This window comes from Cibotium barometz, chromosome 10 (assembly GCF_041138505.1).
Source record: "Cibotium barometz isolate CiBa-2024 chromosome 10, ASM4113850v1, whole genome shotgun sequence".
Lineage (NCBI taxonomy): Eukaryota > Viridiplantae > Streptophyta > Polypodiopsida > Cyatheales > Cibotiaceae > Cibotium > Cibotium barometz.
In genome coordinates, this window is record NC_141055.1 from 38,884,072 (window position 1) to 38,903,308 (window position 19,237).

The 19,237-nt window shown below is 39.2% G+C and overlaps 1 protein-coding gene across 1 annotated transcript; it reads right to left on the reverse strand.

Annotated features, from left to right (window-relative positions):
* Nucleotides 1-690: 690 nt before the first annotated feature.
* On the reverse strand, nt 691-3,151 carry LOC147634880 (uncharacterized). Its single transcript, XM_086804092.1, has 5 exons — nt 2,651-3,151; nt 1,966-2,093; nt 1,723-1,835; nt 1,371-1,562; nt 691-1,204 (listed from the first exon to the last, which is right to left on the reverse strand). Exons 1-5 carry the CDS (start codon nt 2,989-2,991, stop codon nt 1,175-1,177), a joined length of 804 nt encoding a protein of 267 aa, XP_086660218.1. The 5' UTR covers nt 2,992-3,151; the 3' UTR covers nt 691-1,174.
* Nucleotides 3,152-19,237: the final 16,086 nt, after the last annotated feature.

Consider the following 19,237-nt stretch of genomic DNA (forward strand, 5'->3'; position numbering starts at 1 on the left):
CCTGCCACCATTTGCCAAGGTGTTGAATGAACTAGCCAGCTTTGAAAGTTGAGTTACTAGTCATGTAAGGAGTAATCCTGGCCAGATTAGATGTTAATACATACATGACATTTAAGTCACTTCACTCCTCTGCCTAATGATAAGGAGTTCATGCCTCACATCCCTTACACCTATACATAACGTGACATCAAGGCTCTTCAGATATGCCTGATTGCAAAAACAATTGCTCATCAACAGCTATATAGGACCGCGTGATTAGAAGATCTGAAGATGTCAAATTGATGCAAATCTCTTTCTTTCCATTCAACCAGATATACAAACCTGCGACTCTGCCAACAAAAACTCTTCTGAAGTCAAAATCCTCCAAAAGCTCTCAATGTACTATGAGAAAAATATGCATTTAAAGGTCTAGGTCTTTCCACAGACTAGCTCACCCTTTAAACTAAATATGGGCCATGACCAAGTCTTCCAATACTTGGTAAAATATTGCAAACTTTTTTGATTCCTCTTCACTTCTTATAGAGCAAACACTCGCTCGTGTAAAGGTTAACTTGAAAGCAAACACACGTAATACTCGTGCACACCATGCACCACCACCAACAAAGATGCATCCACAACATTAAAAGGTAGCTTTAGCTGCCAACCTCTTCCCCAAGTGAAAACAAGGTCAAAACCATAGAGAGGAGGACGAAAGTGAACCAAATATATTGATTCCGCAAATGTTGACTTTCCAAGGAATGTTTTCCATAACGTGACATATCCGCTTTTCATTTTATGGCTCCACTTTGGTTCCATTCAAGGCAAGGAGTAAAACTTTTGCAACCAAGAATATTCTTTTCCAACCACCTTTTCAAGAGATAAGACATTGATGTCTTTTCCCAATGGACAAAATAGCTGAATGCATGAAGCCCTGACTTCACATATTCATATTTCTACCCTGTATAATTATACAAGAGAATACATCCAATTCACTGGGACTTTTAACCAAGCTCAACACAGGATAATAGAGCGGCTGTTGTCGAGCTGCAAGTTCCTATCTTCTTATATAAGCTTTCCCTCTCAATAACAACTGTGGTGTTATATTCACTGCTTGTCTTGCTTCAGTTTTCACAAAAATATCACTTTGCATACATTTGGATCACCAAGCGAAGGGCCTATATTGACATGGTATCTCTTACCATCTCCTCACAAGAGATGAGAGAAGCTGCAAAATAAGTAAGCTGTGTATTAAAAACAAACAATAATCTAAACAATACTACTGTACTATCACTACCACAATAAAATGATAACAAGTAATAATCTAAACAATATTACTGTAAAATCACTACCAATAAGAGTGATAAGTCAAAAGTAGGGCTGTTGTGACTAACCTGAAAGAGCTCAAAAATACTGCCTTTTTTGTTCCCGGCCAACTTGCTGTTGCTCTTCTTTTCATTGGGAAATACCAAAGCTACAGTTGCCCTCCATCCAACCAATAAAACAAGGGTACTTGCCATAGAAACCACAATAAAAGGTTGGGCAGGAACATGACCCGACGTCACACCACGGATTACTAGAGCCAGCTGCAACACTCCAGCAGATAGCTGTCCATAAGATATCAAAGGTATCGCAATGGACTGTATAAAAAATTGTGAGATTGCATGCAAACAGAAGTCTAGAATTCCCAGTATTTCACATGTAAATCCACAGGATTACATAGTACAGTAGATGGATATCACTCACAGGGATGCCCACCGCCCATGACTTCACAGTAGCAAACACAGCACTTGCAAAGCCATTCACACCTTGTCCATCTGGTCCATAACCACCCAACAGATATGCTCCTAAAAGCCATCCTGCAGAATGGCTACAGATTCAATACACAGATGTTCCATGAACAAGCTGTATAGCCACATGTCTACAGATTCAATATGCAGAGTTCCATGAACATGCTACGGTATGTGAATGAGCAGAAACATCACCCACCTGCTATGAAAGGATCAGCTGTGCGCACTGCATCCCAATCAACCACTGACATTCCATGACTGAGTCGTCCTATGGCAGCAAATGCCAGTAAAACAAAGATGTCGCCTCCAGCTAGAAAAGCGATGCGACTGCAATACCAAGTAAACAGGCACCTAGATTATCATCACTTTCTATCCATGATTGGTATGTATCCTTCTGAAATAATTCAGACTTGAATCCATCAGAGCCCCCTAGAGAGAGAAAACATGTAGTGCTTTCCCGGGGCCAGAGGCTTAAATGACTCTCTTGAACATACACACACACACACACACACACACACACATACACACAAAACCATGAAGGCCCACATGAGAGCTCTCAAAAGAGCTAAAGGAACTCCCAAATTTTATCTTAATAACTCTTTGTGGCAAAAATGGGATCCTTAACAATTGCTTGTGTGGGCATGTGAAGCATAATTTACATGAACTGATCATTCTTCACCGATCTCTGCTCAATTATTCTAGGAAATGAAGCTAAAATAGTATTAATAACTATGAAAACACAGCCAGCCAGCAATGAGCGGAGGACCTGATAGCTTATCTCAGAGAGATGAAACAAAAGCGCAAGTGCATCAGAGCCAAACTTTACTTGATTGAGTTAGAAAACATATAAATAAATGCAAAAAAAAGGGTATAGCAGTAATTACCCCCAAGCAGGATCGTCTGAGGATTCCTTTCTGTCTACCTTGGCAACTCCTTCAACTGACACGCTTGTGTCCTCAACAAAGACTGTTTGAAGGGAGGCATCTGGGATAGGAGGGCGGCCTTTGGCCGGGCTCTGGACAGTGGCGGCAGACTTGTGGGCGGTTCCCGGTAAGTCCCCTCCGTCTGGTCCTGCCCGGACTCTCACGAAGCGCTGGCTGTGGAGCGAAACGGAGCTCCGGGGGCCTCTATTGATGTTGTTGGAGACAAATCGGAGGCTCGTTGAAGACACGGTGCTTTGAAGAGCTGGCCTGGGCAGGGCTATGGAAGCGTGGCTTGCAACCATCTTGATCTATTGTTTCTGTGTGCGCCAAAAGGCAAGAGCCCAATTCCCGTCTCTATTGCCTACTGTCGAGTGCACTTGGGATGGAACCCAATTGGGGCACAACCGTTGGAGGTCTCAACCGAGGCAGATTGATGTGACTATTAGGGCAAGCTACTAACATGACTAGATAAGGGCCTACCTAGAATCACCAATTAGCCTTCTTGCAAGAGACATCTGGCCAAGAGGTAGCCACATGTTTTGAGGCATGTGGCCTACTATTTGAATGGGGGCTCTACCCTAGTGACTACGGCACTGTGCGAAAAAAACCCGGGTACAGTGTAATTACACCTTCAAAATTAAAATTTTAAGGTATAAATACTTGTAAATTTTAGGAGGTTATAGAACAAAAACTTTCAAAAAAATTAAAAAAATATTAATAATTTCTCAGATTTGTAGGTGAATGTTTTGTTTTGAATGGGGGAGATTCTCTACTCGAGGGACTAGAGCAGTGTCAGAAATAAACTTTTTTTTCTAACCAGTGAAAAAAAGACGACCTTCAAGCCCAACCGTTTTTTTTTTTTTGAAAAAATGCATAGATTAATCGGTATTATAACTAAAACTTCAAAATTTTGAATCTTTAAATTCAAGGCTAGGCAAAATTACAACCGGGTTTTTCTGAATTTGATTCGTGAAAATTACTGTAACGAACAATTTTTTTTCTAACACTGGACTAGAACCCTTTAAAACGTTGTTTATTAAATTATTTTACAATAATGAGAAAGTTTCCAATCATAAACACCATCCTAGAGCACCTTGCCGCACCTTATAGCTAAAGCTACAACAAGGGTCAAAAAAGACTGAGTAGCCGGACAAAAGAGAAACATCTCTATAAGATAGAAACTCTTTCCAACGAGCAGGAGGGGAGAAATCTAATAATATTCCTCATGAATAACAAATCACTCTCTAGTAGCTAAAGCAAAAACAAGACCAAAAAGCTAGCAAAGAATAATAAAGAGACTAGGTAGAAGTACATGATACTGAAGTTGAAACATCACCCCAATATGAAAGAGATAAACATATACTTTTGATCCTAGCCATATGAAAACATTCTTGCAAAGCAAGAGGGACAGTGTTGGAAATCAATGCTCCACCCTCGTCATCGTCACTATGCAGGTGACAGGTTGCTCTATGTTGTAAGGCCTCCACGTATGAGGAGTGCCATTGTATATTGAGTATCTATGTGCCCGACAGTTCCCAGGTTGCAACCATAAATAATTGCATTCACATGGGGCACAAATGAATCACACCCCAAAAATACAAAATGGGCAATGAATAAAATAACAAAAGGTTAGCTCATGGCCAAGTAAATGATGAAGCTCCATTTGATGCCCCAAATGATAATATGCATGTTATGTATCCATATGACATCCTAGTCGACTCTGTTGTAATGCTCATCTCCTAGTACTCATAAATGCCAACCATGTTAGTCACAACATAAATAGGCACAAACAACAATGCTAGCTCAGTATGTAACATGGAATCACCTGTAATACCAATAACATTAGCTACAAATATTCATACACTAATAACACTAGACCGTCAGTATATTTAATATCTAACATAAATCACCTATAATACCAATAACACTAGCTCCAAAGATGCATACACCAATAACACTAGACTGCCAGTATATTTAATATAATCACATGCAATATTAATAACACTGGCTCGTTAGTATTTAATATGATACTAATATTTAATATGTAACATAAAATCAAATACAATACTAATAACACTAGCCCATTAGTATTTAATATGGCATCACCCATTATACCAACTGCCATCATGGTGCAATGGTATCTTAGGTATCCCTAATTTGCTATAGACCAAATATGCATACACCAATAACACTAGCCTATCGGTATTTATATGGCATCACCCATGATACCAACTGCCAGCATGCTACAATAATATCTTAGGTGTCTCCAATCTACCATAGAAGGATTAGCTAGCTAACATCCTCTTGCTTGAGTTCGTATAATCAACCTCAATTGTGTGTTTGCTTATATGAGCGGATGAGGTCTGGACGAGTGTGAAAGAATTGCTCGGGCAACCACTAAGCATCTTCTACAGGATGGCTCTTGAAAATCAAAAGGTACTTGGTGTAAACATTTTATGTGCATGTGTTGTAGTGTGATCGTGATCAGTGATTGTGTCAAGTTTAAGTACTTCTTCTTGGTCAACAACTAATGGTGGCTCTGTGAGTAGGATGTGAAGGAATTGGTCCTCTAAATGGCCTCAATAAGCTAATGTGGAAAGAATTGTGAATGTTCTAGTGTGATGACAAATCTATTGATCTACAAGGTCATTAATCGTTTTAGTGACCCTAAATGGTCCATAGAATCTTAATGCCAATTTCACCACTCAGTTTTTCTCAACACTCTTGAGTCATCTCTTTGCAATCCTTAAGAGAACGTAGTCACCTTCTTTAAAAGCCATATCTTGTTTTCTCGTTTAGTGTAAACAGCTTTAGATTTTTGTATTTCTTGGCATACTTGCCGAAATATGCTTTCTAGTTAACTCATGCGCAACCTCTATTCTATGGGAAAGGCATGTGGTAGAAATAGGCAAGGCCTTTCCATAGATAAGTTCAAATGGTACTACGAGTAAGTGAGGTGTATCATTATAAGCAAACTGGATAAGGTGAATGTATTTGCCCCAAAGATTAGGTTGTGATGAGGCAACATAAGCTCTAAGTATATCCCGAACTATACTATTAGTAACTTCTATTTATCTATTTGACTCTAGATGGAATCTGGTTTGTGAAGTCCAACTCAGCACCTAAGTTCTCAAAGAGTGTAGTCTAATGATTACAAAACTTTAAATCATGATCAGACACAATGACCTGAGGTAAACCATAATGCACAAAGATTTGCTTGATGAATAAATGTGTGACTCGTTGTAATGTCGATGTCTTTTTGTATAGAATAAACTAGGCTTGTTTACTAAAGCAATCCATTATAGTCCAAATCTTGTCATTATGACTCACAGTAGTAGGAAAGCCAGTTTAAGGAAGTCCATTGATATCTCTTGCCACGGTTCGTTTGGTATGGGTAATGGCATCTATTATGTAGCTCATAGCGGGGCTACGGGGAGCTCGATCAGACTCCGAGACTGCTCACTGGAGCGTGGGTGCCGAGCAAGCCGAGGTTCAGGGGAGAGGGGGCCTGGGTAGGCAGGCCACCATATATACCTGGTAGTGGGGAACCTTACCCCTCATTCCCTACTACGAGTTACCACAATGTAGTGTAACATTGGTATCAGAGTGTGGACAGCAACCGCCATACTTTCTCTCTCCCATGCGTGGACAATAGTCGCCATACTTTCTCTCTCATGCGTGGACAGTAGCAACAAATCTCTCTCTCTCTCTCTCTCTCTCTCTCTCTCTCTCTCTCTCTCTCTCTCTCTCTGTATCTCTCTAAGGAGCAAGGTGGCCAAAGTGAGCAATAGAGGTTAGAGTGGGCATTAGTCAAAGAAACCACGTCGTTTTAAAGAGAAAAACCAATCTATATCTGCAAAGAAGGAGCAGTACAATAAAGCTAGAAAAGAAAATCTATGCTTTAATTGTTTCGAGGCTAGACATAACAAAGCAGTATGTCCAAAGCTGGGAGCTTGGAGGTAGTTCCAGCATGCCAAGAAGGATGGTAAATCCTCTCGACAGTTGCATACTATCTAGTGGCTACCTCTTAGTTTTGCAGATTTCAAAGAGGTAACTGGACAGTACCCATGCTTGTTACGTTATCCAAGCGATATGGCAGCCACCATCAATGGGGGACCACATGATTTGGTCCGTTTGTATGGCAGGATAGGTGGCCATGGAGTCACCTTTATGATAGATGATGACGCCACCCACAATTTTCTTAACTGCATGCTAGTTAAGAAGTTATGGTTACCAAAGACCAAGTCTGAACATAAGTATATAGTGTCGTTGGCTAATGGCCATGACAAAACTGTTTGGGACATAGGGGTACCTTTAGCTATGTAGGGCTATTCTAGAGCATATATTTATCTAAGCAAGGAGTGGTTGTATAACCTTGGCCCTATCTTGAGTCGTAGCTACCAAGACATATTCTAGAGTTTGTGCATGAGGGGAGAGTGGTGAGGCTACAGGGTGAGTAGGAGGTTTCAGATGCACCCATGATTTTGTCCCTAGAGTTGTGTCATGCCATCGATGACCACGATATATAATAGGTATATATTTGTACTATCTTGCATCAATTTATTTCCATAGATGAAATAAAAGTGATTGATAAAGTTTCCATAGGTTGAAACTAATTTAAGTTGTGAGAACTTAAATGGCCTTGGTTGAGACCACTATTTTCCACAAAACATGTTTTGTCTTCTTGTGAACAAAACGTAAATACCAAGGCTAAAACCAAGATAATAAAACAAAAGTACGCGGTTTCTTTGAGTGATTTATTTCAAGAGTTTAGGGATGTGTTTCCCAATGATCTCCCAGATGGTGTTCCAATGTCTAGGGAGCTTGACCATGGCATTGATGTGCTACAAGGGTCAAAATCTATAAACAAACCTGCTTACAAGTTAAGCCACTCCGAGGTAAAGGAAGTGGAAGGGCAATTAGCCGAGTATATGAAGAAAGGGTTTATACGACCGAGCTCTTGACCATGGGCATCACCCATTCTTTTGGTAAAAAAGAAAGATGGGTCTATGCGAATGTGCATAGACTACCATGCTCTTAATCAAATTATGATTAAGAACAAATACCCAATGCCATGCATTGACAGTGGGTTGTTTGACCAACTTAAAGGTGCGAAATACTTTTCTAAGATTGATCTTAAATTAGGGGCTAGGTGGTGATCCAAAGCTCTCCTCCTCTATCATTGACGAGTTTCCACACCATAGTCTAATAGCATCTGAGTTGTAAGATTCCTCCCCAGCCTCTCAAGATGTCCAGCATCTTTCCCTGTACTCAAATCCCTCTTTAGAAATATAAAAGATCTTGTTTCTACCAATTTTGGCCTAGAGAGAGAAAATCTTCTAGAGAGTGGTCATTCAGTTTTTAGATATTTTTGGATAGAAAAATACCTCATCTTATTAAAATAAGTTCCCCTGAAATAGAAGTTCAAAAAGATTTTCAGAAGGTGCATTAGAAATTAAGTATAATCTGTTAAAGAAGCATTATCCTGGGAGTGAAGATTTTTTTGAAATTTTAAATTAAGGTTCCTATGGACCAATAAGATTCATCCAAATGTAGGGAGGAGATAAATAGAAGAATAAAAGAAAAATCTCCCAAAAATGAGTAAATACTCACATAAGATGAACAGTTGACTAAGGACAAGGTTAATAGTTAAAAAAGAGAGATATTTAGGTGAAATAATGCATTTTTGACACCTCAGTATGGGGAAATTCCCCTCATGAAGGAGGCGCCTATTTCACATGCTTGAATGAGTTTTAAACTCCCAAATAATGAGATATTTTTATCTCTCCTCTCTCCTGTTTCAACTAGATCCAAAAAGTGAGCAAAACTGACCCAAAAATGGTCAAAAATTGACCAAACTGATCTGGAAAATTCTAGAATCAGTTGGCTTGGTTAGAAGCTCACTTTTTCCTATAAATAGAAGCCTTCCCCTTTGTTGAAACTCAATAGTGTTTTGCACTGTTACCCTGCCTCTCCCAAGTGCCAAAAACAGTGAATTTTACTCATAATTCATTAGTTTTTGACCTTCCCTCTTCCAAAAGATTGGTGGCCACTCTTGTTCCCAAACAAGAGTAGAACTCTCAAACCATCAGGCCAAAGGAAAGCTCTCAAATTCCTTAGTAAGTTGGAGATTCTTCTCTTTTCCATTCATTTTATGGTTTTTTATGGTTTTTTATGATTTTTGTCTTCTCTAAATTGCAAATGATGTTATGCCTCATTGAAAAAAGGCATTCCCCTCTCTTCTTTAGTAAATCCAACCATTCTTATCCTAGATGAATTATTAATGAATAAAATCAAGTTTTTCATAATGTTTCTCTTTGATTGCTTACATTAGAATGATTTAAATACTCTTGGTAAACTTCTAATTAATTTTAGTAAGTTAAAAATTAAAAAATGGTCAGCCATACAAAGGAGGTTATGGCGAAATTTTTTAGAAATTAGTGAAATAAATTTTATCTTTTATTAATCAAAAAGAGTAATCCCCATCGTTAGAGTATTCTAAAAGTGTCATTTTCATTCATGCATAGAAAGATGCATATTGATTAATTTTTATAAAAGAATGATTTTTAATAGAATTAAATTCTATGAAAGATACTTATTGAAAATTTTTTATTATTATGAAAGTGTTACTTTTATCATTATTGTTTCTTTGCATAAAAGTATGCATAAAAGAATAATTTTTTTATTACAAAAGAGTTACTTTAATCATATTGATTTGTATGCATAAAAGAATATTTTTTATTATTAAAGTGTTACTTTTATCATTATTGATTTCTTTGCATAAAAGTATAATTTTTATTATAAAAGTGTTACTTTTATCATAAATAATTTTCATGCATAAAAGATATTTTTTTATATCAAAAGTGTGATTTTCATCATAAATGATTTTTATGCATAAACATATGCATAAAAGATATTTTTTTATCAAAAGTGTGATTTTCATCATAAATGATTTTTATGCATAAACATATGCATAAAAGATATTTTTTTATATCAAAAGTGTGATTTTTATCATAAATGATTTTTATGCATAAACATATGCATAAAAGATATTTTTTATATCAAAAGTGTGATTTTCATCATAAATGATTTTTATGCATAAACATATGCATAAAAGATATGTTTTTATATTAAAAGTGTGATTTTCATCATAAACAATTTTTATGCATAAACTTATGCATAAAAGGTATTTTTTTATATTAAAAGTGTGATTTTCATCATAAACAATTTTTATGCATAAACTTATGCATAAAAGGTATTTTTTTAATATTAAAAGTATGATTTTTATCATAAATGATTTTTATGCATAAATGGATGCATAAAAGAAATTCTTTCATATTAAAAGAGTGATTTTCATCATAAGTGATTTTTATGATGATAAAGTGTGACTTTCATCAGAATTAGATTTTATGCATAAAAAGATGCATATAGAATGATTATATTTAAATAAGGGTTCTCTAAACCCTCTATTTAATTCCCGCAAAAATTGGAAAAATGAATAAGTAGATAATCTGTTAGAAGAAATGCTACCGTTTCATATCCACTAAGATAGTAATGAGAAAGTTCAATTAAACTATCGAAGTCGGAGATCGAGATAAATGATTATTTTATTCATCATAAGAAATTCATGTTTTAGAAATCTGTAAGTAAATATTCGTCGAACGAAATTTAGAAAAAGAGAAATTGAAATAGTACCTTTCGAGAAAGATAGTTTAGGAGGAACCTTTCCAAACCCAAACTTTGATTCAGACTATTGACCAAGACCTAATTCCTTAGTCAATTTTCATCAATGACGATGTACCCAGTTCAGGAAAAATGTACTCAAATCCCCACCGAATCTGAAACTAAGTTAAGACTTTTGATTTTGATCTGAGGATCAAATTAACAGAATTGGAGGAATTCTGTTAGAATTTAGACCTGGATGTAGAAGTATTGGGATACGGATTTAAGATTATTCATGGTTTTCAAACAAAATCAAAACTAAAAACTTGCATAGAAACCCTGTTTTCTTAAAGGACTGTCTTACGCCAGAATGCTGGAGGGAGCATTTAGCATATATGTTTATCTAAGGGAAGTTCGGTTGCAACAGTTGTGGCGGGGAGTGTTCGAGGAATAGCTCACGCGAAAAAAACCTACCCAGGTCTTGACCAGCCTGGGTATGGTGAAAAATGGTGCGCTTCCGGTACGATGGGCGAGGGCCGACGAAGCGGTCCCTGAGTGAAGTGCCAGGACACCTAAGGAGGATCCTGGAGGGTTCTGACCAGGCGATGCATGGGCTCGCGGTGCTTAGGACACCCATGCGTATGTCGAGGAAGATATATATATGTATGGTGACGAAATGATTATTGTAATCTGTTATTGGATCTCGTTTGCTGACCAGTTGGTCCCAACGGAGAGTCCAAAGTGGTACTATTTTTGTGAAACAAGGGATTGAATGGAAATTTTGAATTATGAAATCTGTGACCATATTTGTTTTGTCAATGGATTATTTTTATATGAAAGTTTTAAAGAGGAGTGTGTGCGTATCTGTTTTCTAAAGCTAAAGTTAAGAAAGGCATTTCAATTATGGGTGGGTGAGTACTTGTTTGGTTCCACCGATTCCAATGGTAGGGTGGTGGCTAACCCATGGGCCGGATGGGGTGGAATCAGTGGAGTTTTAATAATCAAACTGAAAAATCTTAGGATTACGTTAGGATTCGAATAGTTAGTTAATTCCCTGATAAATTTCTCAATTGAGTGAATCAACGGCTGTGCCTGATCTTGATTAGGAAAAAAACGTTGAATTTACTCAGATGATCAAATTTTATCAGTGATAGTTTCCTTCTATCTGGTTTATTCAGGTGAAAGTTTAGAATTGATCTTGTTAGAAAAATTCGTTAAGAAAATTCAAAAAGGTGGAATCGTCCCCGCTTTCCGCGCATGGAAAATTTTCTCGATTTTGATTTTCGGAGTGACCACCAGCCTAGTCTTGTGCTCGGACATTCGTGGGCGAGGCCCCGAGTGAGAAACCCACCCCCGCGCATGAGGGGGTTGCTTCCGCTGTCAGCTACACCGGGAATCCGGTGCGCGGAGGGGGCAGAGGGATCTCAGAGTTGGTATCGAAGCCAAGTTGAAAGCTAATAAGGATAAACAAATTCTTATCAGAAATTGATAATAAAAACTCAGAAAAAGCATTTTTCATAATGTATTTTCATTCTGTAAGCTTCTTTAATGAAGAATTTTTAATCAAAGAAATTGTTTTTATAGATGGAAGTTTCCTATTTATCTGGTATTCCCGACCTCACCCAGTCTCAAGATATGACTGTGTTCGCCTTCGAGCATCTCATTTCTTCCGCTTCAACTCGAACAAGCCGAGCTAGACTCGCACACCATTTCGAGGATTTATATTTTCCTGACCCAGCGGAGAGACAACAGCATAAGTGGTTTGCAGGGCAATATATCCACGCACCGGTGTGCAATGCTGAGGCAGAACCTCTCATTGGCCATGATTCTGATAAAGCTGAAAATGACGCGTGGTGTCATTCTATATCATTCAACACCTCGAAATTTCAGAATTTCATGCCGAATTTATAGACTCTTTAGTCGATTTATCCCTAAGGAGAAAATAATAGCTCCCTTCGTAGTTAGAGAACTTATGTAACAGGGCAAGACTATGGCCCAGTACCGTCGTCTTATGCGACTCCCGAGGAGATTCCGAATTTTGGAGCCGAGCTGCTCTATGTACATATTGCAACTTTTATATAAATATAAAAATGTTTTCTGAAGAAAAATTTCCTGTTGTATAAGTGATTGTTTACGGACGATCTGATAAAAAAAAATATGTTATTATCGGACATATGTCATAGATCTCCAATAAGATCATTGTCTTGTTTAAGAAATTGTTTTTCGAACCTCTTAAGTCTTAGGATCTCGTGGATGATATCAAAATAAAAATTTAATAATATATAAATTTTTGGCAGAATCATGAGACGAGGAAACCGTGGTCGTCAGTCAGACCCTCTCTCTGAAGATGACGAGCTTGACCCTAATGTTCGCAAGGCTCTTCATAGGACTCAGCCAAGACCCTTCAAAGGTGAAGGGGAGAACCTAGGCGAGGCTGTGGAGAAATGGGTGGAAGACATGGAAGAATATTTTGACGTCACAGGCTACAATGAGTGGAGCAAAATGGCTCTTGCCCGGCTGAAAATAGTGGAAACATCTAGGGTAGCATGGAGGGACCACTATGACACCAACCGTCTCGATAGAAATACTCGGTCCTGGAACGACCTAAAAACCTATCTAAGAAAGAGATTTTATCCTCCTAAATTTTTAGAAATCAAAATGAACGAATTCTTGGCGCTAAAGCAGGAGAGCAAAACCATCGAGGAATATCACCAGGCCTTTGCACTTCTACTCAAATATTCACCACCTCTAGATGAAGAACAACTCATGGCCAAGTTCATTTGGGGAATGAACGAACCCTTGGACACACTCCTCAAAAATGCCAAGCCAGTGTCCATGGCTGAAGCAGTCAGAATGGCAAAAGATTTTGCCAAAGCCTTTATAGTAAAGGTCCCGCCAAAGCCTTCACCCTCTAACTTCAAAAGATTACAAGCCCAGGGAAGTACTTCAAACTTTCCACCCCCCAAGAGGTAGCAAGGCCCGAATCAGAATCAGGATGCAGGAAGATTCCAAAGTGAAGGAAGACCCTTCCCCCAGAATACTTTCTCAGGAGCCCCACCTCTTTCAAGAAATCAGAGGGATGAGCTCAGAAGTGAAAACCGATGTTTTGGATGCCAAGGTTTTCGTCACCAACTGAAAGACTGCCCGACTCCTACCATGTCAAGGGGACAGGGAAGTCAAGGACCCCGAATTCAGAGACCAACCCCTTCATACCAGTCCAGTCAAGGTCCGTCTCGCCCAAGCCAGGGAAACCTCAGAAGAACTCCAGCTCAGCCATCTACCTCTGTCTAGAGTAACCTCAGAACTCCTTCCCAGAACTGGGGCAACCAAAGAGAAAGAGTTCCATCTCAGACTGCAGCAGCAGCCAGAGCAGTCACAATTTCAGATGTAATAGAAGAGGAAAGAGGGTAGATCTTTGCTGCAATTGAAAACCAAGGACCTAACCGTCAGTTCTCAGTCATCAGTTCTCAGTCATCCATACTCCAGCAGAATATCAGGGTAAGCCTTTTAAGCTTTTGATTGATTCAGGCAGTTCTCATTCATTCATTTCCCCTGGATGCTTGCGTAAGCTAGTCTTAGAACAGAAATCAGGGAAACCTATGCAAGTTGAATTGGCCAGTGGGAAGATTATTTTCACTCACCAACCATGAGATAGATCTTGTCCAGTTCAATCTAGATGGTAATGTAACCGACTGTCAGTTCAAAGTCTTACCTCTGGGAGTTTTTGACGGGATCCTTGGAATGGATTGGCTCCACAAAAATCAAGCTGACATACACTGTCATCACAATGGAACCATTTCCTTCCATGACCTTCACGGGAACAAAGTTCAAGGAACTGGAGTTTTCGGATCCCCAGACCTTCAGTTAGTAAAAGCTTCTAGGTTTCGAACCCAGTAGACTCAAAGCTTAAGGCTAAAGAACCAGAATGGTCAAGTGAATTTGATGATCTATTCCCAGCAGAACTAATTGAAATGCCTCCAATTCGGGAAGTAGATCATGTGATTGAATTGACCCTCGGAGCTCAGCCACCCCAATAGCCCTGCGCACGTACAAAATGCCAGTTCTTGAAGCCATCGAACTCAAGGAACAGCTTAGACAGCTGTTAGAACAAGGGTTTGTAAGACCCAGTGTTTCACCTTGGGGTGCGCCAGTTCTCTTTCAGAAAAAGAAAGATGGAACGCTTAGACTCTGTGTGGACTACAGAGGTCTGAATCAGCTGACAGTTAAGAATAAGTATCCTATCCCAAGAATTGATGAGCTTCTGGATAGGCTAAATGGAGCCCAGATCTTCACAAAAATAGATCTCAAATCAGGGTATTACCAGATCAGGATTAATGAGCAAGATATCCCGAAGACAGCCACCATCAATACTCGGTATGGGCATTATGAATTCACTGTCATGCCGTTTGGATTGACAAATGCCCCAGCTACATTCAATCGCTTAATGTAGGATATCCTCAGAGAATACTTGGATGATTTTGTTCTAGTTTTCTTTGATGACATTCTGATTTACTCAAGGAATGCAGCTGACCATGAGACTCATGTCAGAAAAGTTCTTGAGATTCTAAGGAAGCACCAACTCTTTGCAAAAAAGAGCAAATGCACTTTCTCTACCGACCATGTTGAATACTTGGGCTTTCTGGTATCCAAAGATGGAATTTCAGATTCCACAAAAGTCCAAGCAGTCATAGATTGGCCTGAACCAAAGACAGTGAAAGAAGTCAGAGGATTCTTGGGATTGACTGGTTGGTATAGGATTTTTATACCAAAGTATGCTCTCATAGCTTCCCCCCTGACTAACCTTCTCAAAAAGAATACCCCATTTCAGTGGTCTGCCAGGTGTCAGAGTGCTTTTGATAACCTGAAGACCGCCTTGGTAACCAGTCCCGTTCTGAAGCTGCCAGATTTCTCTCTACCCTTTTGAGGTAGTAACTGATGCAAGTGGTTTTGCCCTGGGAGGTGCACTCATGCAGGAAGGTCATGCAGTGGCCTATGAATCCCGAAAGCTCAGAACGCATGAGAGGAATTATGCTGTCCACGACCTGGAATTACTTTCAGTAGTCTATGCCTTAAAGTTGTGGAGACATTACCTACTGGGAAAAAGATTCACTTTGATGACAGACCATCAGAGTTTAAAGTGGATCTTCACTCAAAAGGACCTCAACATGTGCCAAAGAAGGTGGATGCAGACCCTGCAGGAATTTGATTTTGAAATCAAGTACCGCCCAGGCAAAGAAATGTGGTAGCAGATGCCCTCAGCAGAAAAGCCTCCTTGCTTGCAATTACTGTAGTATCAAATCCTTTGATTATTGAAGCAAGAGAGAAGATCATGCAGGATAGATTCTTTGGCCCTATTGCTACCCTACTTATGCAGGAAAGCAAAACTCCTCAAGAGTTGAACAGAGTTCAAGGGCACAGCCTCGATGATGGCATTATAGGCCAAAACTAGTAGAAACAAGATCTTTTATATTTCTAAAGAGGGATTTGATTACAGGGGAAGATGCTGGACATCTTGAGAGGCTGGGGAGGAATCTTACATTCTCTCCCACTTAAAAAACGCGAGATGCCCTCATCTCGCAAACTGGGGGTAATCCCGTAAACAGATCGGTTTCATTCTCCCAGGTGGCATCTTCAAAAGGATAGAACTTCCATTTTACCAATAATTCTCTGAGAATTTTGTTTCTGAGAATCTTTTCTCGAACATCAAGAATTTCTTCAGGTTGGAGTTCCATCTGCCCTTGGGTTGAAGAGGTTAGGATTTCATCATCAAGCACATGATTTGGGCTTGGCACATATTTCTTTAGAAGGCTTACATGAAATACATTATGAACTTTGAGATGAGGAGGTAGAAGAAGTTTGTAGGCTGTCACCTACTTTATTTGTAATCAGATATGGCCCACAATATCTGGGGGATAATTTCTTGTACTTCCCAAGAGATAGAGAACTTCTTTTGGGCCATACTCTAATGAAGACCATATCTGCTTCTTCAAACTTTCTGTCTGTCCTCTTCTTATTAGCATACTGCTTCTGTCGATCCTGGGACAGCTTTAATATCTTTACGAATTGACTACATTTGCTGCTCCATGTCGTCAAGCATCTGTCTGGACATCTCGACCCTAATCAATGGGTCGTCAAGCATCTGTCTGGACATCTCGACCCTAATCAATGGGTCGGACCAAGTTATCGGAGTTAAGCAATCTTGTCCATACAGAGCTTTAAAAGGGCTCATCCCGATACTTCGGTGATAAGAAGCATTGTAGGCGAACTCGACTAGGTGCAGATAGCTTAGCCACTTCTTGGGTTCCCTGCCCACAGCATGACCGAAGTATATCTTCGATTACTTGGTTTACCCTTTCAGTTTGACCATCGATCTCACGGTGATAAGCTGTGCTGAGATCCAAGAAAGTTCCCAACCACGGCTTCAATGATGTAAGTTTTTTTTTTTACAAGACTTACTATCTGTGTATCTTCTGCCTAAGAATTCCCTGCCTTACTGTCCTCTTCTTTCTTTGTCACTCTTTGTTTGGATCTCTCAGCACCCTTGCCATGCAATCTCACACGTACCTCGGGTGGAAGCAACTCTGGAGGGACCACACCATCAATGCCACGTTCTGGAAGGTCAAAAACTAGTGAATTATGAGTAGAATTCAGTGTTTTTGGCACTTGGGAGAGGCAGGGTAATAGTGCAAAACACTATTAAGTTTTCAACAAAGGGGAGGGCTTCTATTTATAGAAAAAAGTGAGCCTCTAACCAAGCAAACTGATTCTAGAATTTTCCAGATCAGTTTGGTCAATTTTTGACCATTTTTAGGTCAGTTTTGCTCACTTTTGGATCTAGTTGAAACAGGAGAGAGGAGAGATGAAAATATCTCATTATTTGGGAGTTTAAAACTCATTCAAGCATGTGAAATAGGCGCCTCCTTCATGAGGGGAATTCCCCCATACTGAGGTGTCAAAAATGCATCATTTCACCTAAATATCTCTCTTTTTTAACTATTAACCTTGTCCTTAGTCAACTCTTCATCTTATGTGAGTATTTACTCATTTTTGGGAGATTTTTCTTTTATTCTTCTATTTATCTCTTCCCTACATTTGGATGAATCTTATTGGTCCATAGGAACCTTAATTTAAAATTTCGAAGAAAAAATCTTCACCCCCAGGATAATGCCTCTTGAACAGATTATACTTAATTTCTAATGCACCTTCTGAAAATCTTTTTGAACTTCTATTTCAGGGGAACTTATTTTAATAAGATAAGGTATTTTTTTATCCAAAAATATTTAAAATCTGAATATTCTCTTTCTAGAACATTTTCTCTCTCTAGGCCAAAACTGGTAGAAACAAGATCTTTTATATTTCTGAAGAGGGATTTGATTACAGGGGAAGATACTGGACATCTTGAGAGGCTGGGGAGGAATCTTACATTCTACCCCACTTAAAAAACGCGAGATGTCCTCATCTCGCAGGTGGAGTATGATCTCTTTCATCTTCTTCTTCTTCTTTAATCACTTCCAGCGTTACTACCTTGGAAGTGGACAGCCGATTTGTGAACAACTCTCTTTGACTTCCCCTATTCTGAGTTGGAGGTCTTGCATTACTTTGGGTTGAAACTGCAGGTTGGATAGAGGGTCTACCTCTGGGATTTCCCTGATTTTGGCGGATAGAACCGTGATTACTCTGGACGGAAGGGGCAGGAGTCTGGAATCTTGATCCCTGATTTTCTTGCCTTGAAAACCTTGATCCAAAAGGAGTTGGGCAATCCATGCTGCGATGTCCAAACCCTTGACAGTTATAACATTTCACTCTCTTGTTCAAGGGTGGAACTTCTGAAGTTGAAATCCAGGGGATTGAGTTTCGGGAAAAGGACATTTCTTTCATTCTGGAACTTCCCATTTGACCCTGATATCTCTTAGGCGGAGGAAGGTTGGAATCACCTTCTGGGAATAAAAACCTTTTGAAAGGTGATGGTGCTGGCTTTGGCGGGACTTTGACATCAAAGACTTTGGCGAAATCCTTCTCCATTCTTACTGCTTCGGCCATTGAGATAGGTTTGGCATTCTTGACTAAAGTATCCAATGGCTCGTTCATTCCCCGAATGAACCTGGCCATCAGCTGCTCTTTATCCAATTAAGGGAAATATTTAAGGAGAAGGGCAAAAGCCTGATGGTACTCTTCAATTTTTCGGGTTTCCTGTTTTAATTCCAAGAACTCATTCATCTTAATTTCAAGAAAGCCTGGGGGACAAAATCTCTTTCTGAGGTAAGCCTTGAGATCGGTCCAGGTTTGGGTATTTCGGTCGAGATGGTTTGTCTCGCAGTGGTTTCTCCACGCCACTCTAGTTGTCTCCACTATCTTCAGCCTTGCAAGAGCCATTTTGCTCTTCTCATTTTGTAACCGGTGACATCGAAGTATTCTTCCATTGATTCGATCCACTTCTCCATAGTCTCGCCCAAGTTTTCCCCTTCATCCTTGAAAGGTCCAGGCTGCGAACTATGAAGAGTTTTACGAACATCCAGGTTGAGTTCTTCTTCATCGAGTTGGGGGTTAACATTTCTACCACGACGACCTCAATCCATGTTCCTATCAATACGAAAATTCTTGTTAAGTTTCTTTATTTATGATTCGATCCGATTTTTGATTCAACTGATTCTGGGGTTCTTTAAATAGGTCGGCTCCCCACATAATCATGGGATAAAGATACTCATATAGAATGCATTATCAAATAACAATTCATTCAAAATATCTCATTCATATCTTTAACACCATCAGACTAAATTTTTCCATCTGAACAGTCCTCCATGGGGATTTCAAAAAATAAAAAATAAAAAATTTATCAACCCTTAACTTGATTCACTGATCAAAAGTTAACAGTAATAATCTGCCAGC